The sequence below is a fragment of the Ranitomeya variabilis genome, chromosome 1 (genome assembly GCF_051348905.1).
Source record: "Ranitomeya variabilis isolate aRanVar5 chromosome 1, aRanVar5.hap1, whole genome shotgun sequence".
Lineage (NCBI taxonomy): Eukaryota > Metazoa > Chordata > Amphibia > Anura > Dendrobatidae > Ranitomeya > Ranitomeya variabilis.
In genome coordinates this window covers 614836757-614864667 of record NC_135232.1, presented here as the reverse complement: position 1 = coordinate 614864667, position 27911 = coordinate 614836757, and the positions used below count along the sequence as shown (strand labels likewise).

At 44.7% G+C, this 27911-nt stretch overlaps 2 protein-coding genes across 4 annotated transcripts in view; one reads left to right on the top strand and one right to left on the bottom strand.

The window, feature by feature from the left end:
• Positions 1 to 13298, top strand: part of NUSAP1 (nucleolar and spindle associated protein 1) — a 143919-nt gene extending 130621 nt beyond the window's left edge. The window contains exons 11-13 of one of the 3 annotated variants that reach the window (XR_013215106.1): positions 9893 to 9995; positions 11195 to 12813; positions 12871 to 13298. Coding sequence is in view for 2 of the 3 variants with exons in the window: in XM_077260697.1 (XP_077116812.1) it covers positions 9893 to 9995; positions 11195 to 11285 (194 nt within the window). In the remaining variant the exon portion in view is untranslated. Of the gene's footprint in view, positions 1 to 9892; positions 9996 to 11194 lie in introns of all 3 variants that reach the window. The other 2 variants (XM_077260697.1, XM_077260698.1) reach the window with 2 other exon arrangements.
• A 15-nt stretch (positions 13299 to 13313) lies between these two features.
• Positions 13314 to 25684, bottom strand: NDUFAF1 (NADH:ubiquinone oxidoreductase complex assembly factor 1). Its single transcript, XM_077260700.1, has 5 exons — positions 25551 to 25684; positions 17058 to 17636; positions 14915 to 15100; positions 13677 to 13751; positions 13314 to 13498 (listed from the first exon to the last, which is right to left on the bottom strand). The coding sequence occupies exons 2-5, from the start codon at positions 17559 to 17561 to the stop codon at positions 13361 to 13363; spliced, it is 903 nt and encodes a 300-aa protein (XP_077116815.1). The 5' UTR covers positions 17562 to 17636; positions 25551 to 25684; the 3' UTR covers positions 13314 to 13360.
• Positions 25685 to 27911: the final 2227 nt, after the last annotated feature.

Below are 27911 nucleotides of genomic sequence, written 5' to 3'. Positions count from 1 at the left end.
GCTAATATCCCATGTATTACTGGCTTACAGCTGAGGTACTGCCGATTGCAGAATGCACCTGCCAAGGGCAGAGTCTGCAGAAGATTGAGAATGAATGTGGTAGTGTTTTGTAAAAGTATGCAAGCTGGACCAAGTCGCAGCTTTGCAGACCTGTTGTGCTGACGCCTGGTGCCGAATGGCCCAAGAGGCGCCCACTGACCGAGTCGAATGCGCCTTAATCCCTGCTGGTATCGGAGTGTTCCTGACACGGTAGGATTCCTGAATAGCCGAGCAAATCCACTTGGCTAGTGTGGCCTTAGAAGCGGTTAGACCCTTCCTATGCCCCTCTGGAAGCACGAACAGGACATCTGACTTGCGGAAGGGAGCCGTCCGTGAGATGTACCGTCGAAGAGCCCTAACCACATGAAGAGTGTGGAGAGCTTTCTTGATACAGTGGACTGGTTCCGGACAGAATGAAGGCAAAACAATCTCATTGAGGCGAAAAGACTCGGCCCAACGGAGGATGTGACTCACTTCGTGCATGGCCGTCCTGGTGCGGGTTCCCCCTTGACGCTGTGGCGTTGTCGGATTGGATCCTGATGGGGTGACCTGCAAGGAGATGGTGAAAACTGAGTAAGGCAAGTCTGATCACTAGTATTTCTAAGAGATTGATTGGGAGACTTGACTCTCGAGTGGACCAACGACCCTGTACCGTGTGGTGACTGAAAACAGCACCCCAACCCAAAAGGCTGGCATCGGTGGTCACCACTAACCAGCGTACCGGGAGAAAGGACTACCCTTCGTTGAGTGAGGACTTCAGCATCCACCACCTGAGGGTCTGCCTGACCGGCAGAGACAGACGGAAATGACGGTCGAGAGAGAACGGGCTCCTGTACCAGGCCAACGGCAGCGCATGTTGCAAAGGACGGAGATGGAACTGTGCGGACAGAACCGCTTCCATCGCTGCTACCATTTTCCCGAGAATGCCCATGTTGAAACGAATGGAGTGAGGGGCTGGGCAGGAAAGACTCCGTGCTCCCTGTTGTAAGGCAAAGACATTTCTGGAGGGAGAATGACCAACCTGCGGGAAGTGTCCAGGATCATTTCCAAGAAGGAAATTCGCTGAGCCGGTACCGGAGAAGACTTTTCGAAGCTTATTTTCCAGGCCAGGCGAGAGCGTATCCACCGTGATATCGACTGACTCCTCGCAGGCTAGATGAGACGGGCCTTTGATCAGTAGGTCATTCAGATACGGAAGTACCACCACTCCCCGAGCGTGAAGAATGGCCATGACAGCTGCCATGACCTTGGTGAAAACTCAGGAGGTGGTGGCGAGGCCGAAGGGCAAGGTCACAAACTGGAAGTGTTCCTTGCGGAATGCGAAGCGTAGGAACTGTTGATAAAAAGGAAAAATTGGGATGTGAAAGTAAGCCTCCTTGATGTCTATGGATGCTAGGAACTCTCCTTTTTCCATGGACGCGACGACTGAACGGAGAGATTCCATTCTGAAGCGTCGAACCTTGACAAACTTGTTTAACAGCTTTAGGTCTAGTATAGGCTGCAGAGATCCGTCCATCTTTGGGACCACAAATAGGTTCGAGTAAAACCCCTTGAACCTTTGGTCCTGAGGGACCGGAATAATTACTCTGTCCCTTCGTAACGCCTGTACGGCCTGAAGGAAATCTGATGTCCTTGTTTTTGGGGCAGAAGACTGGAAAAAAATGTGTTGGGGGAGGAGAAGAAAACTATTTTGTATACGGAGGACACCAGCTCCCTGACTCACTCGTCGTGAACGACCGAGAGCCAGGTTTGATGGAACGAAAGTAAGTGACCGCGTACTTTGTCGGTGTCTGCCGGATGTTGCAACGAGTCACTGTGTAGAAGATCTAAGGGATCTGGTTCCCTTAGAGCCAGATGACCTCGGTCTGGATTTCCAGGTACGGTGGTTAGGTCTGTATGAGACCTGGGAACCTCTGTCTCCACGCAGAGTTCGCCCTGATCCAGAAGAGAAGGTTGTAGAGGACCAACTGGAGTTGTTGCGAAAAGGCCGGAACAGAGGCTGCTGTTGATTCCAAAACAACCGGGTAGGCCTTTGCTGAGGAAGAAATTTACTCTTTCCTCCGGTAGCGTCAGAAATTATTTGGTCCAGTTTTTCTCCAAATAAACGACCAGCTTAGTAACGTAGAGAGGTCAACGATTTTTTGGAAACAGAATCTGCTTGCCAATCTCGGAGCCACAGGGCCCCTCTGATGGAGACTTCATTTGCAGCTGCCTGTGCAGCGCAATTGGCCGCATCTATAGTAGCATAAACTACGAAGTCCCTGGCTTAAGCTATCTGGCTAGCGAGTTTGGCTGCCTCTGGGAGAAGATTGCTGTCGTGGATGGTTGCGGTTAACACCTCTGCCCAAGTGACCATTGCCTTAGCCACCCAAGTCGCGGCGAAGGATGGGAAGAGTGCTGCTCCTGAAGCCTCGAAGACAGAGCGAGCCAGGTAGTCCATTTCTCGGTCAGTGGGGTTTTTGACTGAAGAACCGTCAGACAAAGATAGGAGTGTTTTGGATGGAGACGCAATACACCAGGATCCACTGAAGGAGACTGTAGCAAATCCTTCATTAGATCCGGAGCAAAAGGATATTTGGACTCAATAGGCTTTTGACCCATGAACTGTTTATCTATGCGGTCCCTGTGTTTCTGGACAATGTCCTTAAACTCAGGATGATTGGCAAATATTTTTTGGACGCGTTTAGTCGTCTTAAAATACACCACGTGTTCCGGAGTGGATATGGATTTCTCGTCCACCATCAGGGTCTTGTTGACTGCGTCAATGAGGGAATCAAGCGTCTCTTGACAAGTCGAGGAATCCTGGATAAAAGACGCATCGGCCTCGTATTCAGAGTCATGTGCACTGTGACTCTCAGCAGAAGGGGAGCGAGAAATTGAGCTCGCAGATGCCGAAGCACGAGCGTGACTGGGGGACGCGACATGGGTCCTTTTTTCTGGAGCCCCGAGCCCCACGTGACTGAGTACGTTCCCTGCTGGTGGACGGTTCCGTAACATCGTCACAGACCACCGCGTTCGACAAAGACGTTCTGACTTGGGGAGGGTCCCCGGAGAGTCTATTGCCTTGGCCAGGTAAGCCATAGATCGTGACAGGGAAGCGGCCCACTCGGGGGGACTAGGCTCAGCAGGGTCAGTGGCAGCGGGATGTGGCTGCACACAGGCTGGGTCACAATCCGTGCATAACGGAGTATTGTGGGCACGGGGCAAAGTAGTATTGCAAGTGGCACATGAGGTAAACACTGTGTGTTTTTTGTTAACCCGTTTGGTCTCCTTAGATTGAGACAGTGTGTCTTAATAGTTAAAGGCAGAGTGTGCGCTATAGGTGCTGAGAAGGGGTTAAGCTCTCTTCTAGAGGCTGACCCAGGGTCCTGTGCCTGTGTGCAGGGCTGTGGAGTTGGTAAGCCACAGTTGCGACTCCGACTCCTTCATAAATTTCCAATTCGTAACAATAAATTTACTGTTGTAAAATATTAACATCGTGCTTATTCAGTTTCTCACCATCATATAAGTAATCAGACCACTTAGAGCATTAAACTATATTTATTAGAATACAATTAGAATATAGCAAATAACTTTTATAAACTTTTCTAAACTCTTGTAAGTAAATATGCAATAAACACTTATGCAGTTAATAAGAAGAAATCTATAAATTTGTCCTCAGAAAAAGTATTGCCTCTGTCAGATCCTCCTCCTTCATGGATGCCCTCAAATCTGATCTAATGATTTTGAGAGCAGAGAACAACCTCTCTACACTAACTTGGGTTGGTGGCAAAGCAGTAACCACTCGGGCAACATCTCTGACAATGTCAGGATACAGAGGAATCGCTTGTTGCGCTGTTATTTTTGATGAACGGTCAAATTTCTTTTAGTGCACATGAAAAATTCTGCTGAAATCTACTGGCTGTGTTCTTTGATGGGGATGACTCTTCTATGCGGGAACGCTTTGCACGGTCCTTGTGATCCAAATATTTTTCGAAATTAAATTCTTCATCAGTTGATGAGGGTGAAGATGTGGCAGGACGACCAAATTCTTCTTGTTCCTCCTGACTGTTCTGCAAGCCTTTCATCCTTACTGCTATTTCAAACAGAGCTTCTTTTCCTTTAGTTAGCTGTTGATCATCTAGAAGAATCCGATGCATTGGGTCTACATAAACAGCTGCCAAAAGAATGTTATTTTGTAATAGTAGCTCCTCTCCGTTTCATTGAAGTAGCAATGCCACTTGCAATTAACCCTCCTCTTTGGGACAGGCGAAACATCAGGTTCTTCCACTCCTTTAAGAAAATACCTGGAGTTAAGTCCTCTGCTTGTAATTTTTTAGTCACTGTAAATGGGTGCTCTAGCAATTTTTCCAGCTCAGTCACCTGATTCCACTGACTTTCATTTAGCGTCAGTTGAGGGTTAGCCATGTCTACAAGAAAGGTTTTCAGTTCAAACAAGAGCTGAATCATTAAGTAAGTACTGCCCCATCGTGTGGCTTGATCAATAATTGCCCCTTTTCCAGCACGTCTCTTCAAAATTGAGTCAACTTTAGGGGTTCTGGCAACAGTAGCCAATTTTCTCACCTTGCCAATTAGTGCAGCAGCATGTCTTTCTTGCTGACTGTCTCTTATAGCCAGCTGTAGCGTATGCACAACACAGCGCATGTGATGAATGAAAGAACGTATTGACACAGTTTCAAAAAGATCATCTAAACTATCATGTTGCTGTTCATCTGAATCAACTTCAGTTTGCTCCTCAGTTACAATACTGTGTTCCTCTATTTCAAACATTTCTGTGTCTGTGGACCCAGAATGTTCTTCTAGCTGCTGGTCACCATCATTACTCTCATTCATTAGCTTAATAGTACTTATCATATTTGAAGCATTGTCAGTTACGACAGAAAGAACTTGCTCTTTTTTAAGTTCATAGTCTTGCAGAACCTTTTCCACCAAGACCTGGAGAAACTCACTGGTGTGATGAGCTTTGGTGTCTTTTACTGCCAATGTCTTGGTAACTATTTCATTTTTGTCACAAACAAATCGGACATTGATGGCAAAATAGTTCACTCTGTGACGTGTGCAGGCATCCATTTTAAGAAACAGAAAGCGTCCCTTGAGAGTTTTTTTAAGTTCTTCCTTTTATTTTAAAAGCTTCTTCGATTACTAAATTTCTAAAACTCTCTCTCCAGAGAGAGCTTGCGGGCCATTTCCCCATTCAGACACACAAAAGCTGGTCGTGAAAATAATGAAATAGGCACACTATCCTTTACAACAAGCTCTATGATCTGTTTTTTAAATGTATCTACTGTCATTGTCACAGTAACTTTGTCACTGACAAAATATCTTGCAACTGATGGCTGCAAAGTTCTCTGCTCCTTTGTTTGGCTGGAAGAGCTGGGCACTGGTTCATTGGTTTGGATGCAGTCTTTCTCATCCACTGCTTTCAGTACTTCTGGATGAAAGCGCTGTAAATGTCTCTTTAGATTAGAAGCACTGGTAGGAGCATTTTTATCTTTGCCTGAATATGCCCTGATCTTGGCTTCATAGCATTTGTTTTCGTCTGGATCATTTGTCATACACTGACAGACATAATGTTTTCTATCTTGAGTGATGGTGAAATGTTCAAATACAGCTGATTTAATGTGACGCTTCTTTGACATTCTCAGGTTTTTAATTCTGCATTCACAATCCAAATGACAATTGTTTTTCCTAAAAACAATTGTACAAAATTATTGCCAGGTCGTACAACTGATATAGTGGTCAGTAATACTGTTATTCCTCATGTACTCACAGTTAACTGATGCAAAGTTTGTTGAAAGGATAATACTTCTTACAGTCTTCCTCTTCTGAGTAGCAGCTGTGAGATGCTTGCAAGACGCACACCTAGTAAACATCTAGTCTAGAGGAGGAGCTTTACTACTAAGAATTTGCAACACATTTTCACTTTCAGTTTCATACATTGTAAGTTGGGGGTTGGGGCACCATGAGGTTAACCAAGTATAAGATTAGATAAGGGCAGTGGAGAACAGTGACACACAAGAAGTAAGAAATGTCTATCTCCAGCAGAATTGCTTATCACTGTTGTTCATAGTTTGATAGAACATATATATTTGAGTAACATTTATAAAATTCATATGAAAGTTCAATTACGAAATATTAATACATTTTTTTTTTTTTAAGCTGGAGTCGGTACATTTCTACCGACTCCGATTCCAACCAAAACTAACTACGACTCCGACTCCACAGCCCTGCCTGTGTGCCCAGGGAAGGAATCGGTGGTCTGAAAAACAGCAGAAGTTCGGCGGTCCTGTTGCATTGAGAGGCTGTCAATCAGCGTTATCCCACCGCAGATGCCTGAAAAAACTGCCCCCGAGACTATAAGGGTGCCTCTCGTTCAGGACGAGAAGCGCCAGGAACATGGGCGGAGCTCCTGTGGTGGGCGGCCGCCTGTAAATTGCGGCCTAGTCCGGCTAAAAGCCGGGGACTAAATTTCCGTGGCCTGCCGGCGATGTGCGCAGGCTGAGAAAGAAGGGGGCCTTGATGAAACACCGGTTGACTGCCTCTGGCACCAAGCCAGCGGCTCCTCTCCTCAGGGACCAGGACCCGCACCATCCTCTCGCAGAAAAGCGCAAGGGCTCATACTCAGGGGTGATGTAGCAGATTTGTGCAGCGCCTCCTGTAATTCTAAGGGTATGAGCTCAATCCGTCCTCCTATAGCGGGGGATGGAGAGGACCCTTCGTCCATCTTCTCCAGCTATTGTGGGGCTGTAGTAATGCCATTAGGTGGGGCCTGTGTGTATCCAGCTGTAGTATCTTCTCTGCCCCGGAGAGGAACATGAAGGGAAAAAACTCCATGTACTCGCCGTCTTTCAGGGGTGGGGAGATTGGGACCATGAAGGAACCGTCGCCCCAAGGAGAGATTAGGCATGCTCCGGTCGTCGCAGGAGAGGGTACGGGGAGATATACTCTGCGTTCTCGCCTGTTGATGGTTCGGGGGAGAACGGACCCTTGAAAGGAATCCGTCGCCCCCTTCACTCTGTTAATTAAAAAGAAAAATCTACAGAAAAAAAGGAACAAAATTAAAATATAAAAAACGTTGGGGTCTGAAACAGACCCAAGTTTCTCCTACAGACACTAAGCAAGAACTGGTTGAATCTCAGCCAGAGAGAGGATGTATACTGCAGAGGAGGAGTTAATCTTTGTGTTCACTTAGGGACCATGGGTGTTATGCTGCTTCCACTAGGAGGGCACTGTGTCCCCCAATGAGGCGTAGGAGAAAATATTTTTTTTTAATGATACTAAGTTATTCATACAATTAATACACGGCATATATATACAATCAACTGTTATAATATATCCAAAAAGGATACAGTATTCGTCAGATGATAAGTCCAGTGGCTATCTCTTCAGGCCTTGCTATAGCATGAGACTCTCTAAATACCCCATTGAATTTGACATTGAGTTTTAGTGTTAAGGAGATGCAAAGTTATAATAAGATCTACTGACAATAGAAAAGGTATGTTGTGGGTAATCAAATCTGCCAGAGATCCAATACAGCCTCCAGTAAAGGAGGAGTTAGAAAAGAAGTAGGTGGCAAAATGCACGTCTGGGTGAGGGGACGCTGCACTGGTCATCACTAAGTCCTATTCGTTGATATTTGCTCCTCAGCGCCATAAGGTATGATTTCACTATTGAGGGGAGTTCCAGTCACTGGCGATACTTAATGATATAGTTTCTTTATTGACTTGCACCTATTCATTAGATTAATTTTTCTAACACCTCCTTCATTGGAACTCTTTGTCTGTATTGGATCTCTGACAGATTTGATTAATCACGGAGTCCATACACAGACATTTTCTATTGTCAGTAGATCTTATTATATATACCTTTACCCCATTGGATCTGACCTTGAGTTTCAGTGTTAAGGGGATGTATTTTAGCGTCTCATGGACTTGACATTATCTGATGAATACTGTATCCTTTTCGGTTATAGTATAATATTTGATATTATAGTATTGTATGAATGATTTAGCAGCGTCCCCTATTTGGCGTTTTTGCTTTTTTAATTGTTGTTAGATTAATTACAATAAAGATGATTTTATCTTGATGGATCTCTTCCTTCTTTTGGCCATATGAAAAAGTTTGGGCACCCCTATTAATCTTAAGCTTAATGTTTTATAAAAAAAAAAAATTTTTGCAACAGCTATTTCAGTTTCATATATCTAATAACTGTTGGACACAGTAATGTTTCTGCCTTGAAATGAGGTTTATTGTACTAACAGAAAATGTGCAATCTGCATTCAAACAAAATTTGACAGGTGCATAAGTGCACCCTTATCATTTTCTTGTTTTAAATACTCCTACCTACTTTTTACTGACTTACTAAAGCACTTTTTTTGGTTTTGTAACCTCATTGAGATTTGAACTTCATAGCTAGGTGTATGCAATCATGAGAAAAGCTACTTAAAGTGGCCACTTGCAAGTTGTTCTCCTGTTTGAATCTCCTCTGAAGAGTGGCATCATGGGCTCCTCAAAACAACTGTCAAATGATCTGAAAATAAAGATTATTCAACATATTTGTTCAGGGGCAGGATACAAAAAGCTGTCTCAGAGGTTTAACCTGTCAATTTCCACTGTGAGGAACATAGTAAGGAAATGGAAGAACACAGGTACAGTTCTTGTTAAGGCCAGAAGTGGCAGGCCAAGAAAAACATCAGAAAGGCAGAGAAGAAGAATGGTGAGATCAGTCAAGGACAATCCTCAGGCCACCTCCAGAGAGCTGCACCATCAACTTGCTGCAGATGGTGTCACTGTGCATCGGTCAACTATACAACGCACTTTGCACAAGGAGAAGCTGTATGGGAGAGTGATGCGAAAGAAGCCATTTCTGCAAGCACGCCACAAACAGAGTCCGCTAAGGTATGCAAAAGCACATTTGGAGAAGCCAATTTCTTTTTGGAAGAAGGTCCTGTGGACTGATGAAACCAAGACTGAGTTGTTTGGTAATACAAAAAGGCGTTATGCATGGCGGCAAAAAAACACAGTGCGTTGTATAGTTGACCGATGCACAGTGACACCATCTGCAGCAAGTTGATGCTGCAGCTCTCTGGAGATGGTCTGAGGATTGTCCTTGACTGATCTCACCATTCTTCTTCTCTGCCTTTCTGATGTTTTTCTTGGCCTGCCACTTCTGGCCTTAACAAGAACTGTACCTGTGTTCTTCCATTTCCTTACTATGTTCCTCACAGTGGAAATTGACAGGTTAAATCTCTGAGACAGCTTTTTGTATCCTTCCCCTGAACAACTATGTTGAATAATCTTTATTTTCAGATCATTTGACAGTTGTTTTGAGGAGCCCATGATGCCACTCTTCAGAGGAGATTCAAACAGGAGAACAACTTGCAAGTGGCCACTTTAAGTAGCTTTTCTCATGATTGCATACACCTGGCTATGAAGTTCAAAGCTCAATGAGGTTACAAAACCAAAAAAAAGTGCTTTAGTAAGTCAGTAAAAAGTAGGTAGGAGTATTTTAAACAAGAAAATAAGGGTGCCCATACTTATGCACCTGTCAAATTTTGTTTGAATGCAGATTGCACATTTTCTGTTAGTACAATAAACCTCATTTCAAGGCAGAAACATTACTGTGTCCAACAGTTATTAGATACATGAAACTGAAATAGCTGTTGCAAAAAAAAACAATTTTTATAAAACATTAAGCTTTAAGATTAATAGGGGTGCCCAAACTTTTTCATACGACTGTACTTTTGGCCAAAAATTGTTTTGCGCCTATTTCAGCCTCTTTATACCGATTGACATAATTCATATATACTTTATCTTCAATCTCAAATGTAAAAATTTTTTTTTTTTTTTAAAGGCAAGCTGAAGCCTTGGCAAGACACTAAAGAAAACACAGGTGCAGTCCAGAGCAAGTCGTCCATATTGAAGAATACCTACAAACAGCCTCATCTTCCAACCAGGTATTTGAGGGAACCTTTAGAAATGAATGTAGAAACCCTTGATGTCTTGTAGAAATCATGCAGCAAACACTGGTGGTCAGGGTTTAGTGTACCTGATGCGGTGGGCATAAGCTCTCTGCTACTAGTGATGGGGTAGGTACCGTATTTTCTGGTGTATAAGACGACTGGGCGTATAAGACGACCCCCAACTTTTCCATATAAAATATGGAATTTGGGATATGCCTGCTGTATAAGACGGGGGTCATCTTATACGCCCAGTCATCTTATACGGCGTGTGGTTCCCAGGGTCTGAACGAGAGGAGACTCTCCTTCAGGCCCTGGGATCCATATTCATGTAAAAAATAAAGAATAAAAATAAAAAACATGGATATACTCACCCCTCCGAGAAGCCTGGCTGTCACCGCTGCAAGCGTCTGCCTCCGTTCCTAAGAATTGCAGAGCGTGAAGGACCCTCGATGATGTCAGTCTTGTGATTGGTCCGTGACCGCTCATGTGACCTGTCACCTGACCGTGACGTCATCGAAGGTCTTTCACGCTCTGCAATTCTTAGGAACGGAGGCAGACGCTTGCAGCGGTGACAGCCAGGCTTCTCGGAGGGGTGAGTATATCCATATTTTTTTTTTTTATTCTTTATTTTTTACATGAATATGAATCCCAGGGCCTGAAGGAGAGTTTCCTCTCCTTCAGACCCTGGGAACATCCAGGATCGCTCCCTGCACACGCCGTACCCGGCGTATAAGACGACCCCCGACTTTTGGGACAATTTTTAGGGGTTAAAAAGTCGTCTTATACGCCGGAAACTACGGTATTGATACTGCTCTGGGTATTGGATGGGCAGTCAGTGACAAGTTTGCAACTTTTGGTGTTTTTTACAGCAAACTCCACTAACATTTTGAAATGTGACCGGAAGTTAGTAGAGTGGAACACAATGTGAAATATTTCTAATATTGCTCATCTGCGGTGATTCCTCTCTAATGACCCAAATGTATTTCTGTAGCCCACCAGCACTCTCCTGGGGGGCTGTTTATTACTAGGGGGTTTAGAAGACTGCCTAAAAGAGATAAGGAGGAAGGCAGCACCTGAAGGGCACTTCTTGTCTAATTGATCTCTGTTGAGTTGAGAAAGCTCAGTTCCACTTAACAAATTAAAAAAACAAAAAAAAAAAACAATCCCCATATAACTTATTTTCCTTTTTTTAGCAGAGATACCAGACGTAAAGACCGGGAAAAGGACAGAAAGAACAAGAGAGAGAAAACTTTTGGATCACGTAGAGGAGTTGCCGTTCCATAGAAAGTTTTAGTTACGGATTTTCCAAATTCTTGTTCTAAAGTGTATTTTATTAGGTTAGATATTAAAAACAAAAAAAAATTTTTGCTTACTACAGTAGTGCTATACTGGTTATGTTAATATTCTGATGAGGCAGCTAGTTAAAGAAATATACTAAATCATATCTTGCTTTGGAGAAGGGGCTCTATAAGAATACTGAAAGCGACATTCTTGTTTCTGGTTACAGTAATTGCATCCTTGTTTACCATACAATCACACAGATCCAAAGCAGAAGCTACATGAGCGCAGGAAGTAAAAGCTCAGTACACCGTTTTTATATACTAATCTTACTAAAACCTTATTAACAAAGTAATAAAAACTGATAAATACTAGTAATTTTATCCTATACCAACTTGTGCAATCGACTGACCAAAGTCTACTTGACCCTTATTATTCCTCGGCCACTGCAGATTTAATTTTTTCCTGAAAGCCAGAAGTTGCCCAGGTTTGCACTAATGTCCATACAGCTATTTTCTCCTGGAAGCCAGTGTGCAGTGTCTCATGTTGTAACGTAATCTGCACTTACCGTATCTTGGCTGTAATTAGTGAGGCATGGACAGCTTTTGATGGTTTTTGGAAAGTTTTACAACCTTCCTGAGTTTGCATGTTTCCTTATTAGGGATTTGTGTTAAAGTATTTGAAGGATTAAGGGAGTGGTCAGACTTAAGAACTTCTTTTTTTTTTAAATACTTTCATACATTTATTGAAGGCTAAAAATTATTTTTGCTCTAGTGCTTAATTGAAAACTTAGCATTTACAGACTGTTTCCCAGCACATTTGGCTTTGCTGTGATTTGTGGTCATAAATCAGCTGAACTACTCACTGCCACCATGATATTATTGAATTCGGTGAGCTCCTGTAACCAACATTACAGTACAAAACGGAGGCTATGGAAGGCAAACTGCAAAATTTTGTTAAAAAATTTGTCCCCAAAAGTGAACAGCACTTTGTAAGGAATCTGTTGGGCCCATCCATACGAAGAAAATTGGAGTATGGTCAAGGGGATGTGGTTTTCTTTCGTTAGAGAATTGAGATGCATAGATCAACATGTCTATGGTTCTCATTTAAAACACCACATTTTATTAATCCTTTTTCATTTAACAGCTATGTTTTACCCTTACATTCAGCATACAGATACGTTCAGAAGGTCTTTGCGACTCTTAAACCAGATCCAGCTGTATCTCTGACACATATGTAAAGTGTGGCAAAACCACAAGACTGCTATAGGTGTGCTCCAGTGGGGCAGACATCCCTATGACACTGAGCACAGATCCAGAATGTATGTGACAAAAAGCCATGACACCTCCCATCTGAGAGAGCCTTCACTATTAACCTGTGTGAAGGGGCATTTATATCACCAGCTTCACTTTAATATGTAAATATAATGCACAATTAGAAGCTATTCTAATCCCTCCTGGACTTAAAGCACCACTCCAGCGTTTTGATATTCGGTGGCTGGTGCGGAGTCACTTATGCAAGTTCCTTGCCCCTGGTAGGAGGCTTACCAGCCGCCATCTTCTGCAGGTTGTGACCTGTCAGGTCTCTCCAGTGTTTGCTGAGTGATTGCAGAAGTCACAACTCCATGTAAGTGTGAGAGCCAAAACAAAACTGATGTGTGGTCAGTCAGAAGTTGTGGCATCAGGAAGCGCAGAAGCCAGCGGCTGGGAAATGTATTACTAGGGTCCGGGAACTTGGATTAATGGCACCAAACCAGTCCTGAAATTGAACAAGAAACACAAATATGCTGGAGTGGTACTTCAGCAAATATTGGTTCTTTGGCTAAAATATTTCTATATTATTTTTTTTTATTTTTTTTTTAATTTAAGCATGTAGATAATTCTTATATCGGATTTTAATTTCCTGTTAGGTACAAGTGATGTATATAGGATGTTACTGATATAGGGATATAACATACATGAATGTTATTTATTATATTTGTAACATTCCTAATAAATGCCTTTTTGGTTAAAAAAGAAAGCTTTGATTTGTCCATCAAATATTTATTGGTAAGGAGATGACAAAAACACTTAAGGATCTTGTTATAAAGGTTTATATTGATAATGTTCATAGGCAAACTCCTCCGTATGTGCTTGGTCTTTACACAACCCAATGAAGTCAATTTCAAGATGAAACGGTCCATCAGCTCTGTCTGCAAGAGTAAATCCAAGGGTGGTAATCTGAAAAAGAAAAAAGGTTACACTTTGAAATGTAAAAAAAAAACAGCCATTTGTGCGTTAATGCACTCGCCCCTGGGTGCCATAATTACAGTGGGCTGCCTGATATCGGGTACCCAAATTGCTAAATTTACCCCTCAAGTGTGATGCTAAGTAGCAGTGTATTAACCGTTGTACTCGCCTTATCTGGCCACAGGGGGAACTGGCCATCCTGAATCCTTCCTCGACTTGTCAAAAAGAACTTGGATAAAGGAATCTGTGAACAGTTGGAAAAGAGTTAAAGTGAATCTCCCCCAATAACATGTCCTATATAAAGGCAACATGGAAGGGGAATGGGCTGCTGAACTACCACAAGTACTGTATCATTACCGTTATCAGTCGGAAGGGAATGTAACAGTATTATGTGTGTGAATGGGGTTTAACAGAACAGCATGCAAATAGATATATATTATCTAGTGGCTTTTTATCTATTTAATTTATAACTATAGCAAAAAGTGAGAGCAGCACAGAAAAAACATTCTGGGTGCAAAGCCCCTCAGGCATGTACCAAACCTTATAATGAGAGTCCAAAAAGTCAGAGGCAGCACACCATTGCAAATGAGTTCAAAAAGTGTTCAAGTTTAATAGCCCATCATGGCGACGTTTCAGCTCATGGAGAGCCTTTCTCAAATATAAATATTTAATTTATAGGGATGAATCTGCTCCTAAGGCTGGGGGGCATGTGATGTTGTGCAGTTGAAAAATAAAGATGCTGTATGCCAGCTTTGTGACCCCCTAGAGTAACGGGTGGTACACAAACACCCAACTGGTTACATTTTTGTGACTTCTGTGGTGCGGTTATGGTAACCTGGGGATCAGAATGTGACCCTTAATTGCAACTGTTTTTAGAAGCATAATTTGTAGAATACTAAAATCGCCCTGTAGTGTTGTGCTGCGATGTAACCGCTGCACAGTGCTTTTTGGCAGTGTCTTGTCAGTGCCGCAGAATTCTTAAGATACAGGAAACGCAGAACATGGAGAAAGCATATAAACTTGTTGTATTCACAAGGAGATCATGCCCCAGCTGTCTGTCAACGGTAACTGAAAAGTGGATCCCCTCATGAATACAGGGGACAATTTTCTTGCATTAAGTCAATGGAGAATATTAAGGTATTCGAATAACGAGGTGTGAACAAGGGCTAATACAGACCTTTCCCAAATTGAACTGGTATTGCAGATGAGAAACGAAAGATAAAAATTTGGGATAAGGGACAACTTACTGATCACTGATATCCCAGGACCTGACTTGTCCCATATTTTGTGGATGAGTAACAACTTGTCAGAAAAAAAATTACTAAAAATATAGATTTACAGAAAACCATACTAAAATGTTTATTGTGCTAATGCTGTTTCCAAAACGGTGATGCAGTAAATCATTACCTTAACGTCCTGCCAGTACGGCCCACCACGAGTGTAGAGGAAATAATTGTATAAGTCGTCCCACTGAGCACTAAAATATGTCTCAGACTGGATGTTCACCATCCAGGGCCTGCCATCTCCCCGAATCCTCAGATGCAAAATGTTAAAGTTGGACCAATCATAAGACAATTTACGATTGAACGATCCCTGTAATTTATAAACAAAAAATAATCATTCATGAAAGGAAGGAACACATTACCCATTGGGCGATGTTTAATATAACAAAAGCCTTCAATCCAACATATACAAATTAAATTGGTCCCAGCCTAATGCTGGTGTTAGTGAGTTGATACCGTTAACCCCTTTCCTGACATGTACGTCAGGTGCGGGGTGTACAGAGCAGAACTCGTCCGATACTGGGCAAGTGCCTGTTCTACGACCGCAGCTAGCTCTGATTGCTGATCTTTAACCATTCAAAAATAGAGAAATTTAAAAACTAAATATTTAGTATCACCACCCCAATCACAGTGCTATGTATTTGGAAAGCAAGTCTAAGACTATAAAGCCTCAACCTTAAGGTGCGTTTACACCACCGTAGAGTCTCACATCCAAGTGAATGAGATTCATTATGCCAATGACACTCTGATCTGAATGTCGGCGTAGTGTGATCCGATACTGTCAGATTAGAGAATAGGAGCTCACTGTGAGAAGATGGAGAGCAAAATTTCTCCATTTTTTTATTGTGAGTGCACAGAAATTGAACTGCACTCGGATGTCTAATTGCAGTCCGGTTATTTCCACGCTCCCATAATCTTAAATAGGTGAGTGGCATCAGATTTCAGAGTGAAATCACAGCATGCTGATATTTCACTTTGCAAAATAATTGAATAACATTGGTCCGAGTGCTATCCAAGGAAACATGTGCATGAGCTCTTAAGGTACCTTCACACGAAACGACATCGCTAGCGATCCGTGACGTTGCAGCGTCCTGGCTAGCGATATCGTTTCGTTTGACACGCAGCAGCGATCAGGATCCTGCTGTGATGTCGCTGGTCGCTGAATAAAGTCCAGAACTTTATTTGGTCGTCCGATCGCTGTGTATCGGTGTTTGAAAGCAAAAGCAACGATACCAGCGATGTTTTACACTGGTAACCAGGGTAAACATCGGGTTACCAAGCGCAGGGCCGCGCTTAGTAACCCGATGTTTACCCTGGTTACCAGCGTAAAAGTAAAAAAAACAAACAGTACATACTCACCTGCGCGTCCCCTGCCGTCTGCTTCCTGACACTTACTGAGCGCCGGCCCTAAAGTGAAAGTGAAAGCACAGCGGTGACGTCACCGCTGTGCTGTTAGGGCCGGAGCTCAGTCAGTGTCAGGAAGCAGACGCCGGGGGACGCGCAGGTGAGCATGTACTGTTTGTTTTTTTTACTTTTACGCTGGTAACCAGGGTAAACATCGGGTTACTAAGCGCGGCCCTGCGCTTAGCAACCCGATGTTTACCCTGGTTACCCGGGGACCTCGGCATCGTTGGTCGCTGGAGAGCGGTCTGTGTGACAGCTCTCCAGCGATCAAACAGCGACGCTGCAGCGATCGGCATCGTTGTCGCTATCGCTGCAGCGTCGCTTCGTGTGAAGGTACCTTAAGTCTCACAGACTTGCAATGAGAGAGTAATCGTTACACCACACACACTAATCCAGGAGGTTACAGATGTGGTCATGCGGTGCCAGGGAGAAGACTGCTTGGTGAGTATGTCACTACTGTCAACATTTACATATAGAATACCAAACATAAGGGGCAAACAAAAAAATATAAGCCGAAAAGGTGGAAAAAAATTTAGGTTTTTGATTGCCACTCTTATCCCCAAAAATTGTATATATTTAAAAAAAAAAAAGATTAAAATGCTACTAATCACGGAATGATATCACAAAACATGCCGACTCGCCATCCAAAACATTAACTTCTGAAAATGTTGACTGCAAACAAATTTTATATACGGTATATAAAATTATTTTATTTTTTATATTGTAATGCCGCAAAAAAAGACCCTCCCATGGCTATGTTAAAATAATATAAGACTCTTCGAAGAAATGGAGGAAGAAAAAACTGAAAACTCTCATCAGGTTCTACAATAAACCTTCATATGCCAATGATATGTTCTACAAACCTTTGGAGCCTTTGTTCTCAAGGTACAGTATCCACTAAATCTGGTTTCTCCATCGCGGGGCACATCATTATTAAGAACTCCATAAAAGAGGGCTGTCTGGCTGTTGTTGCCAATTTTCAGAAAGGCCTGGCTTTTACCACCGATCTCCACGTCTGAGGACACCAACCATTTGTCCAGATCTTCTGACTCTCTGAACTCCCACACCACGCTCGTCTGCTCCAACATATCCTGCCTTATGGTTTTACCATTTGGCCCTCTAAGATGATCAGCTGCTTCTTTCATCAGAAGACCAAAGTGTTTCTTCACACTGTTGACTCCATTTTTGATACTGAAATCTGTCTTCTTCCAAAACGGTGTTTTATCTGGAGGAAGGCCGGGTCTCCTGTAACTATTGATGTATACCACAGGATGTGGAACGGCTGGATAAAAAGCAAGACAATGCCTACTCCACGGATGGTTCTTACATAGGCGGAGTCCACTGTTCATCCGAACCATTCCTGCCATAGTATCACAATGAGCTGCTGCGTATCAGTCACGTCGCTTCTATATGTCCATTGAATCCAGATGCAATTTCCTACTCTAAAAGAAAGGAAAAAGGTAAATCGGTTCCAGGGGACTCCACACGTAACAATGAGGAAAAAGTATATTATTCAATAGGTAACAGCTGATCATGGCGGCTCTCATTATGAGTTTGTCTCTTAGTGGAAGAGTGTTAACTATAATGATTTCATACTTAAAGTGGTTTTCCAAGAATGTGATGGAACTGGCCATCATAACATATTTCAAGCTGCATCCTGTCCAAGCCATGTGGTCAGGATGAGTTGCAGCCTGAAGAATCACAGCATGAAGATAGGCATGATGAACAAACAACTGATGTGCTCACTCAGCCGAGAAGCAGCAAGAAGAAAATAAATTTCTCTGCTGACAGAAAAACCCATTGTGCTCATTGTCCAGCCTCAGTCCTTCTCCGTTCCCTTCTGTTAGGCTATGTGCACATGCTGCAGATTTTGCTGCAGATCTGCAGCAGTTTTCCATGAGTTTACAGTACCATGGAAAACATTCGTAGTGCACATGCGAGCGGAAACGCAGCGGTTTATATTCCGCAGCATGTCAATTCTTTGTGCGGATTCTGCAGCGGTTTACACCTGCTCCTCAATAGGAATCCACACAAAAACCGCGGTAAATCCGCAGTGCAGTTTTCCTGCGGATTTACCAAAATCAGTGCGGAAAAATCCGCACACCATTCCGCAGCGTGTGTACATACCCTAAGGGCTCCTTCACACCTGCGAGAAATACGTCTGAGTCTCGCAGATTAAAACCCTCCTCTGGCGCCGGCACTCCAGAGCGGTACGTGCGGCCGCACAGCAAAACATGTAGCTGCACGCTCCGCTCCCAAGTGCCGGCGACAGAGGAGGGTTTTAACCTGCAAGGCTCGGACATATTTCTCGCAAGTGAGAAGTAGCCCTAAAGCTCTGACTGACTAAGCAGAACAGGTTTACAAATGAGCACAGAGGGGACTGAAGCTAGAGGAAAAAAAAACATTGTGCTCAGAATTTTTTTTCCTCTGCTCCTAGGCTGAGTGAGCAGATCTATATATATCTACTATATAATTGTCTAAGGGTCACTTCTGTCTGTCACGGATATTCATTGGTCGCGGCCTCTGTCTGTCCTTGAAATCTAAGTTGCTGATTGGTCGTGGCCGTTTTGCCGCGACCAATCAGCGACTGGCACAGTCCGGCGGCAAATGGCAGCTCCTTCCTCCCCGCAGTCAGTGCCCACTCCATACTCCCCTCCAGTCAGCACTCACACAGGGTTAATGGCAGCGGTAACTGCCCACGTTATGCCGTGGGTAACCCACTCAGTTACCGCTGCTATTAACCCTGTGTTACCAACTTTTGACTATTGATGGTGCCTATGTGGCATCAATAGTTAAAAGATCTAATGTTAAAAATAATTTTTTAAAATAAAAAATAGTTATATACTCACCATCCGTCGGCCCCTCAGATCCAGAACCGGCCTTCCCTGCTCCTCACGATGCTCCGGTGACCGCTCCATGCATTGCGGTCTCGCGAGACCGCTACGTCATCATCACGCGAGCCTGCAATGCACTCTGGGGACCGGAGCGCACGAGGAGCATCGGTAAACGCCTCGCTTGGATCCGGGGCCAACGGAAGGTGAGTATATAAACTATTTTTTATTTGAATTCTTTTTTTTTTTTTTAACAGGGATATGATGCCCACATCTGCGTGGGCTGTGCAATAGACTATGTGGGCTGTGCAATATACTGCGTGGGCTGTGCAATACACTACGTGGCCTGTGTTATACACTACGTGGGCTGTGCAATACACTACGTGGCCTGTGTTATACATGACGTGGCCTGTGTTATACACGACGTGGCCTGTGTTATACACTACGTGGCCTGTGCAATATACTACGTGGCTTGTGTTATACACGACGTGGCCTGTGTTATACATGACGTGGCCTGTGTTATACTGCGTGCGTGGGCTGTTATATGCTACATGAGCTGTTATAAACTACGTGGCTGTGTTATATGCTATGTGGGCTGTTATACACTCCGTGGGCTGTGCTATATACTACGTGGCTGTGCAATATACTACGTACCTGTGCTATTTACTACGTGGGCTGTTATATACTACATGGCCGGCCGCGAACAATCAGCGACAGGCGCAGTCCGGCTGCGAATTGGAGCGGGATTTGAACCACGCTTCGCTAATTGGTCGCGGTTGGCCGAATCCTGTGTATTCAATGTATTATAAAATCTTCATAAATAAACTACATACATATTCTAGAATACCCGATGTGTTAGAATCGGGCTACCAGCTAGTATATATAATCGTCTAAGGGGCACTTCCGTCTGTCTGTCACGGAAATCCCGCGTCGCTGATTGGTCGCGGCTGCCAGCGACGGGTACAGGCCGGCCGAGAATTAGTCCCTCCCTATTTCCGTCCAGTCAGTGCCCTACACCCGCTCCATACTCTCCTCCAGTCAGCGCTCACACAGGTTTAATGGCAGCGTTAATGGACTGCGTTATAACACACTCCGTTAACGCTGCTATTAACCCTGTGTGACCAACTTTTTACTTTTGATGCTGCCTATGCAGCATCTACAGTAAAAAAAAATCTAATGTTAAAAATAATAAAAACAAAAAACCTGCTATTCTCACCTTTCGTCGTCCACCGATGCGCGCGCGGCTGCCGCCAGCTTCCGTTCCCAGAGATGCATTGCGAAATTACCCAGATGTCTTAGCGGTCTTACCCGCTAAGTCATCTGGGTAATTTCGCAATGCATCTCTGGGAACGGAAGCTGGCGGCAGCAGCGCGCACACATCGGGACAGCTTCGCTGGACGCCGGAGGGTGAGTATATAACTATTTTTTATTTTAATTATTTATTTTTTTTAACAGGGATATGGTGCCCACACTGCTATATACAATGTGGGCTGTTATATACTGCGTGGCTGCTATATACTGCGTGGGCTGTGTTATATACCTTGTGGCCTGTGCTATACATTACGTGGGCTGTGTTATATACCGCGTGGCCTGTGCTATGTATTGCGTGGCTGCTATATACTATGTGGCCTGTGCTATATACTATGTGGCTGCTATATACATACATACATATTCTAGAATACCCAATGCGTTAGAATCGGGCCGCCATCTAGTAAAATATAATTGTTCACAATCCTGACAAACAAGACACATGTCAAGCAGTTTTCTTCAAACTGCAACTTATCCGGAAATATGACAGACGGATTGCAGCATGAAATATGTGATGGCATATATTAAAATCACATTCTCAGAGAGACCTTTTAAAGAATTTTATACCCCACTTAGTAAGGCAATAACAAGAGAAATCGAGTGAATTGGTGGAACCCGCCTGCACATGTTCTATTTCCCTGCTGCACCAGTACAGGGGAAATGAAACGGGTTATCTCATCCTCATTATTGGATACAATTGCAAAGTGCTTGTAATCACAGCATGGCAGCTGATCTAGCAGTGGCAGAACCCTAACAAGTTGTAATTGAAAGTGTCTGGGAGGGGGGGTCAAAACACACGACCCCAGAGAAGACTGAAGATATACCCAGCTGGGCTACAAACAGAGATTTCACATACTGCCCTGCAGAAAAAAAGAATATGCGATTTTCCTGTGGATTTACTAAAATCAGTGCGGAAAAATCCGCACACCATTCCGCAACGTGTGCACATACCCTTACAGGAGCATTACTCTAAGCCTGCGGGAAGTGTAACAATAGCAGTGTGTAATATTCACCGTCAGGATTCCCTCTTTTTCTCGGTACAGGTGGTTGTCACAAGATGCTTCTCTCAGCAGAATCCTAAGTGCACACGACTGTAATGATCAGACGGGTGACAGCCATCATTGTGACAGATTGCACTCATCCTCATGTTATTCTATGGGGCCATGCACTCCTGATTTTTTTTTTCCTTGGACCTAGTTAGTACGAGGAAAAGAAAAAAAGCACGCACGAGTTCCACCTAATTATGGGATGGCACTCGGCCATTCATGTCTATCGGTCTGTGAAAAGCATCAGGCAGCGCTCGGCCATTCATGTCTATGGGTATGGGGAATGCATCAGGCTGCACTCGGCCATTCATGTCTATGGGTATGGGGAATGCATCAGGCTGCACTCGGCCATTCATGTCTATGGGTATGGGGAATGCATCAGGCTGCACTCGGCCATTCATGTCTATGCCTATGGGGAAAGCATTAGACAGAACTCGGTGACATCGTGCTGTCCGCTATTCACAGACTAACAGAATGAAACGAGGCTGAAGTTGGTTTCTTACTCGTCAGTTTCTTATTCGGTAATTTTTTATTTTCTGCTTTTTATAGGTTTAACAACAAAACACAAGCATCACAGTAATAACATACAAAACAAAAGATAAGCATCACAGTAATAACATAAAAAGCAGTGAGGCGCCCTGATGTGAATACACTTAGCCAGCTACAAAAACTATAAAACTGGCACAAAAATTGGCATCAAAGTGGGCACCAAAGGGTGTTAATGAAAGGGTTAAATGACTTTGGGCCACTGATATCACAGTGCAGACATAAAGAACAGGGAGCCCACATCAAATCCAAGTCTCTACAACCTGGCCCAAATGGGTTCTGAGCATCAGAACTGGCATCAAAGTGGGCAGACAGCAGATTTTGGCCATTTTAATAAGTAACTGATGTTTTTATAAGGGGTTAAATTACTTTGAGTCACTGATCTCACACGAAGAATGGACAGATAGTGATGCCCTACATCAAACCCAGGTCCCCCCAGCCTGGTCCAAATAGATTCTGGGCATCAAAGTTGGCAAACAGCAGATTTTGTCAATTTGAATAAGTAACTGGTGTTTTTAAGGGGTTAAATTATTATAATTATTTATATAGCACCATTAATTCCATGGTGCTGTACGTGAGAAAGGGTTACATACAGGGTTATAGATATCGTTTACAGTAAACAAATTTACAATGACAGACTGGTACAGAGGGGAGAGGACCGTGTCCTTGCGGACTTACATTCTATGGGATAAAGGAGAAGAGACAGAAGGTTGGGGGTGCGGCAGCTCGGGTGGTGGTGAGGCGGTAGAATGGTTATTGCAGGCTGTAGGCTTTCCTGAAAAGATGGGTTTTCAGGTTCCGTCTGAAGGATCCGAGGGTGGTGGAATTCCAGAGGATGGGGGATATTTGGGAAAAATCTTGGAGGCGGTTGTGTGAGGAACGAATAAGTGTGGAGGAGAGTAGGAGGTCTTGGGAGGATCGGAGATTACGTGAGGGAAGGTATTGGGAGATTAGTTCAGAGATATAGGGAGGGGACAGGTTGTGGATGGCTTTGTAGATCAGTGTTAGTAGTTTGAACTGGATTCGTTGGGGGATTGGGAGCCAGTGGAGGGATTTGCAGAGGGGAGAAGCAGGGGAGTAGCGAGGAGAGAGGTGGATTAGCCAAGCCGCAGAGTTGAGGACAGACTGGAGTGGTGCAAGGGAGTTAGCGGGGAGGCCACAGAGGAGGGTGTTGCAGTAATCGAGGCAGGAGATGATGAGGGCATGCACAAGAGTTTTAGTAGATTGTGGGCTGAGGAAGGGACGTATTCTGGCAATATTTTTCAGTTGGAGGCGACAGGAGGTGGCAAGAGTTTGGACATGCGGTTTGAAGGACAGGGCAGAGACTAGAGTTACCCCGAGGCAGATGATTTCAGATGCGGGAGAGAGCGTGATGCCGTTTACCATAATAGATAGATCAGGTAGGGTGGATACACGAGATGGTGGAAAGATGATGAGTTTGGTTTTGTCTACATTGAGTTTTAGGAAGCGAGAGGTGGAGGAGGATATGGCTGACAAACACTCTGGGATTCTGGACAGCAGAGAGGTGACATCTGGGCCAGAGAGAGGTAGATCTGAGTGTCGTCCACATACAGGTGGTACTGGAAGCCATGGGACTTTATGAGTTGTCCTAGGCCAAAAGTATAGATGGAAAAAAGTAGGGGCCGTAGGACAGAGCCTTGAGGGACTCCAACAGAGAGAGGGCGGGATGAGGAGGTAGTGGGCGCGGAAATGCTAAATGTGCTTTTGGAAAGGTATGAAGCAATCCAGGACAGGGCAAGGCCTTTGATGCCAAGGGGAGAAAGAATCTGTAGCTGTAGGCAGTGGTCGACTGTGTCGAAGGCAGAGGACAGGTCGAGAAGGAGAATGGAGAACTGTCTGTTAGCTTTGGCTGTAAGTCATTAGTAATTTTTTTCAGGGCAGTTTCGGTGGAGTGGTGGGGGCGGAAGCCAGATTGGAGGTTGTCAAGGAGAGAGTTAGATGAGAGGTGGGAGGAAAGTTGAGCATGGCCATGCTGCTCAAGGAGTTTTGAAGCAAACGGGAGTAGTGATATGGGGCGATATCTGAGCATAGCAGTTGGATCAAGGTTAGTTTTTTTTGAGGATGGGTGTGATGGTGGCATGTTTGAAGGCAGAGAGGAAGGTACCAGAAGATAGCGATAGGTTGAAGAGTTGGGTTAGGGCTGGAATGAGCGTGTTAGTGAGGTGGGGAGCAGGTGGGAAGGGATGGGGTCAAGTGCACAGGTGGTGAGGTATGATTTGGAAAGGAGGCGAGTAAATTCTCCTTCAGTGATGTTGGAGAGGGAAGTTATTGGGGAAGGGCAGAGGTCTGGTATATGGAGTGGTTGGGGTGGTGGAACATTAAAGGTTTGCCTTGTTTGGGAGTTGGAGGTGGCAGTGGTGGGCGGAGGAGAGAGTTAAATGTCCTGAACAGTTGTTTTGGGTTGTAGGATAATGAAGATACAAGGTTTGTGAAATAGGTCTGTTTAGCAGAGGTGAGGGCTAATTTGAAGGCAAGTGTAGCTTGAATGACTTTGGGCCACAGATCTCACACCAAGAATACACAGATAGTGATGCCCCGCATCAAACCCAGTCCCTCCAGCCTGGCCCAAATGGGTTCTGGGCATCAGAATTGACATCAAAGTGGGCAAACAGCCAATTTTCAGAGATTTAAATAAGTAACTGGTGTTTTTAAGGGATTAAATTACATCTGTGTATTCTTAGGGCTCCTTTTCATTTGCGAGACATACGTCCAGAGTCTCGCAGGTTAAAACCCTCCTCTGGTGCCGGCACTTTGGAGCGGAGTGTGCAGTTCCATATGTTGCTATGCAGCCGCACGCTCCGCTCTGGAGTGCCGGCGCCAGAGGAGGGTTTTAACCTGCGAGACTCTGGACGTATGTCTCGCAAATGAAAAGGAGCCCTAAGAATACACAGATGTCATTTAATCCCTTAAAAACACCAGTTACTTATTTAAATCTCTGAAAATTGGCTGTTTGCCCACTTTGATGCCAGTTCTGATGCCCAGAACCCCTTCGGGCCAGGCTATAGGGACCTGGGTTTGATGCAGGGCATCACCATCTGTGTATTCTTAGTGTGAGATCAGTGGCCCAAAGTCATTTAACCCCTTAATAACACCAGTTACTTATTCAAATGGCCAAAATCGACTGCCCACTTTGATGCCAGCTCTGATGCCCAGAACCCATTTGGGCCAGGCTGGAGAGACCTGGGTTTGATGTGGGTTCCCTGTTCTATATGTCTGCAGTGTGATCTCAGTGGCCCAAAGTCATTTAACCCTATGAATAACACCCTTCGTCGCCCTCCTTGATGCCCATTTCTGTGCCAGTTATATCATTTTTGTAGCTGTTTTTCAGTGTATTCACATCAGGCACCTCGCTGCATTGTATGTTATTATTGTGGTGATTATTTTTTGTTGTTAAACCTATAAAGAAAACAGAAAAGAAAAAAATGGCCGAATAAGAAACCAACTTCAGCCTGGTCAGAATGGAGATGTTTTCATTCTAAACATTCGGGAACATCAGTGTGATCAGCACAGTAGACCCGAGTCTCTCGGATTAGACATTATTGCTGATGCGCCTCCGCCTGACAGCGTATTACCGTCCCCCCCCCCCAATATGGCATGTCCTTACCGTCTGAGGAAGCAAGATGCTAAATCCTAGTGGGCTTAAAGGACCTTTGGTGACGTCACTACCATGTGATCAGTCACATGGGAGGGCGGGCTCAGCCTTACAGCTGTACTGCTGAGGGAAGTTTTCTGTATGAGCAGTGTGTGCTGTATCTGCAGGTGCCTGGATGCCACGGACAGAGATCACGAGGCAGAAACAGCCACAGCAATCCAAACAGTTCGTGTTAGTAAATATGCAATTTAACAATATAAAGAAGCTAGAAAGTGTCTCCGTACTTAGTGCTGTGCCCAGTCTTGGGAGACACCACTAGTTCTCACTTTAAGCTCTGCCTCTAGCAGGGGTCACCGGTTTTACCGCTAGGCAGCAACCCACCCACATACATATACACTGCGGCTGGCCTATATGGGCTATACCCAGCGATCGCAGTATGTGCACACGGTGGTCTCACCTATATAGCGCACACACCGCAGCAGCAGTTTCACCTAAACAGTGTGAGTGTGTCTATCATGTAATGTATAATGTACACACACAGCACTCTGATTGTGATAAAAGTGTCGGACTCTTTATTGGCCCAAGTGGCAACGTTTCGGATCAATAACAGAACATTTCTCTGATATGGAACTGAAATGTTGCCATATGAGCTAATAAAGAGTCCACTGCTTAAAGGGATTGTCTCCCACTAGGACAACCTCATCTTAAACTAAATGATTGGCCCTAATAAATTAATAAAGCCTATACTCACCTCCTATGCCGGCACCGTTCCCACAGCGGCTGTGATGGCACCCTGGGGCTGTGATGTAGTGTTGTGACACGTGATGCCTGGTGCCAATCAGTGCTGGTGTCACTGTCTCCGCCTTCGGACAAACTGAACATGAAGAGAAGTCCAGGATGAGCTGCTTGATTCCAAACTTCTTTATGTTCAGTTTGTCCTAAAATGGAGACAGTGACATCAGCTCTCATTGGCACCGGGCATCACGTGTCACAACACATCACAGCCCTGGGGGGGTCATCACAGCCACTGTGGGAACGGCACCGACACAGGAGGTGAGTATAGGCTTTATTCATTTATCAGGGCTGAACATATATATATATACTAGATGGTGGCCCGATTCTAACACATTGGGTATTCTAGAATATGTCCACGTAGTATATTGCCCAGCCACGTAGTATATTGCCCAGTGACGTAGTATATTGCCCAGTGATGTAGTATATTGCCCAGTGACGTAGTATACAGAACAGAGCCACGTAGTATATTGCCCAGCCACGTAGTATATTGCCCAGTGACGTAGTATATTGCCCAGCCCACATAGTATACAGCACAGAACCACGCAGTATATTGCCCAGTGACGTAGTATATTGCCCAGTTCCATTGTATATTGCCCAGTGACGTAGTATACAGCACAGAGCCTTAGACAATTATATAGTAGATAGATACATATATATATATATATATATATATATGTATATATATATATATATATATATACACACTGTGTTCCAAATTATTATGCAAATAATATTTCTTCATATTTTCTCTAAATTACCCATCTGAATTGCAGTCATTGTTATTTTCCAGTCATGTACTATCTAATATATAATTGCCTAGAATACTACTTCCTGCAATTTGTGCCAACTTCCGTGGCTTTGTCCGGAGCTATTGTCCGGAGCTAATGTCCGGAGCTAATGTCCGGAGATAATGTTCGGAGCTAATGTCCGGAGCTAATGTCCGGAGATAAGTGACGTCACCAGTGTCCTACACCCAGGCAGAGCACAGGGGCCCCAGGCAGAGCACAGTGGCCCCAGGCAGAGCACAGTGGCCCCAGGCAGAGCACAGTGGCCCCAGGCAGAGCACAGGGGCCCCAGGCAGCATATGGGGCCCCAGGCAGCATATGGGGCCCCAGGCAGAGCACAGTGGTCCCAGGCAGAGCACAGGGGCCCCAGGCAGAGCACAGTGGCCCCAGGCAGAGCACAGGGGCCCCAGGCAGCATATGGGGCCCCAGGCAGAGCACAGGGGCCCCAGGCAGCATATGGGGCCCCAGGCAGTGCACAGGGGCCCCAGGCAGCATATGGGGCCCCAGGCAGAGCACAGTGGCCCCAGGCAGAGCACAGTGGCCCCAGGCAGAGCACAGGGGCCCCAGGCAGAGCACAGGGGCCCCAGGCAGCATATGGGGCCCCAGGCAGAGCACAGGGGCCCCAGGCAGCATATGGGGCCCCAGGCAGAGCACAGTGGCCCCAGGCAGCATATGGGGCCCCAGGCAGAGCACAGGGGCCCCAGGCAGCATATGGGGCCCCAGGCAGAGCACAGTGGTCCCAGGCAGAGCACAGGGGCCCCAGGCAGCTTATGGGGCCCCAGGCAGAGCACAG

Excerpts from the sequence above, each read along its gene's own strand:
- NDUFAF1 (XM_077260700.1), bottom strand. The coding sequence starts at position 17,561 with ATGGCAGGAATGGTTCGGATGAACAGTGGACTCCGCCTATGTAAGAAC. Across the intron at positions 13,752-14,914 it reads CGTACTGGCAGGACGTTAAG|ATTCCTTTATCCAAGTTCTT; the intron begins GTAATGATTTAC and ends AACTGTTCACAG. Across the intron at positions 13,499-13,676 it reads TCCCCCTGTGGCCAGATAAG|ATTACCACCCTTGGATTTAC; the intron begins GCGAGTACAACG and ends TTTCTTTTTCAG.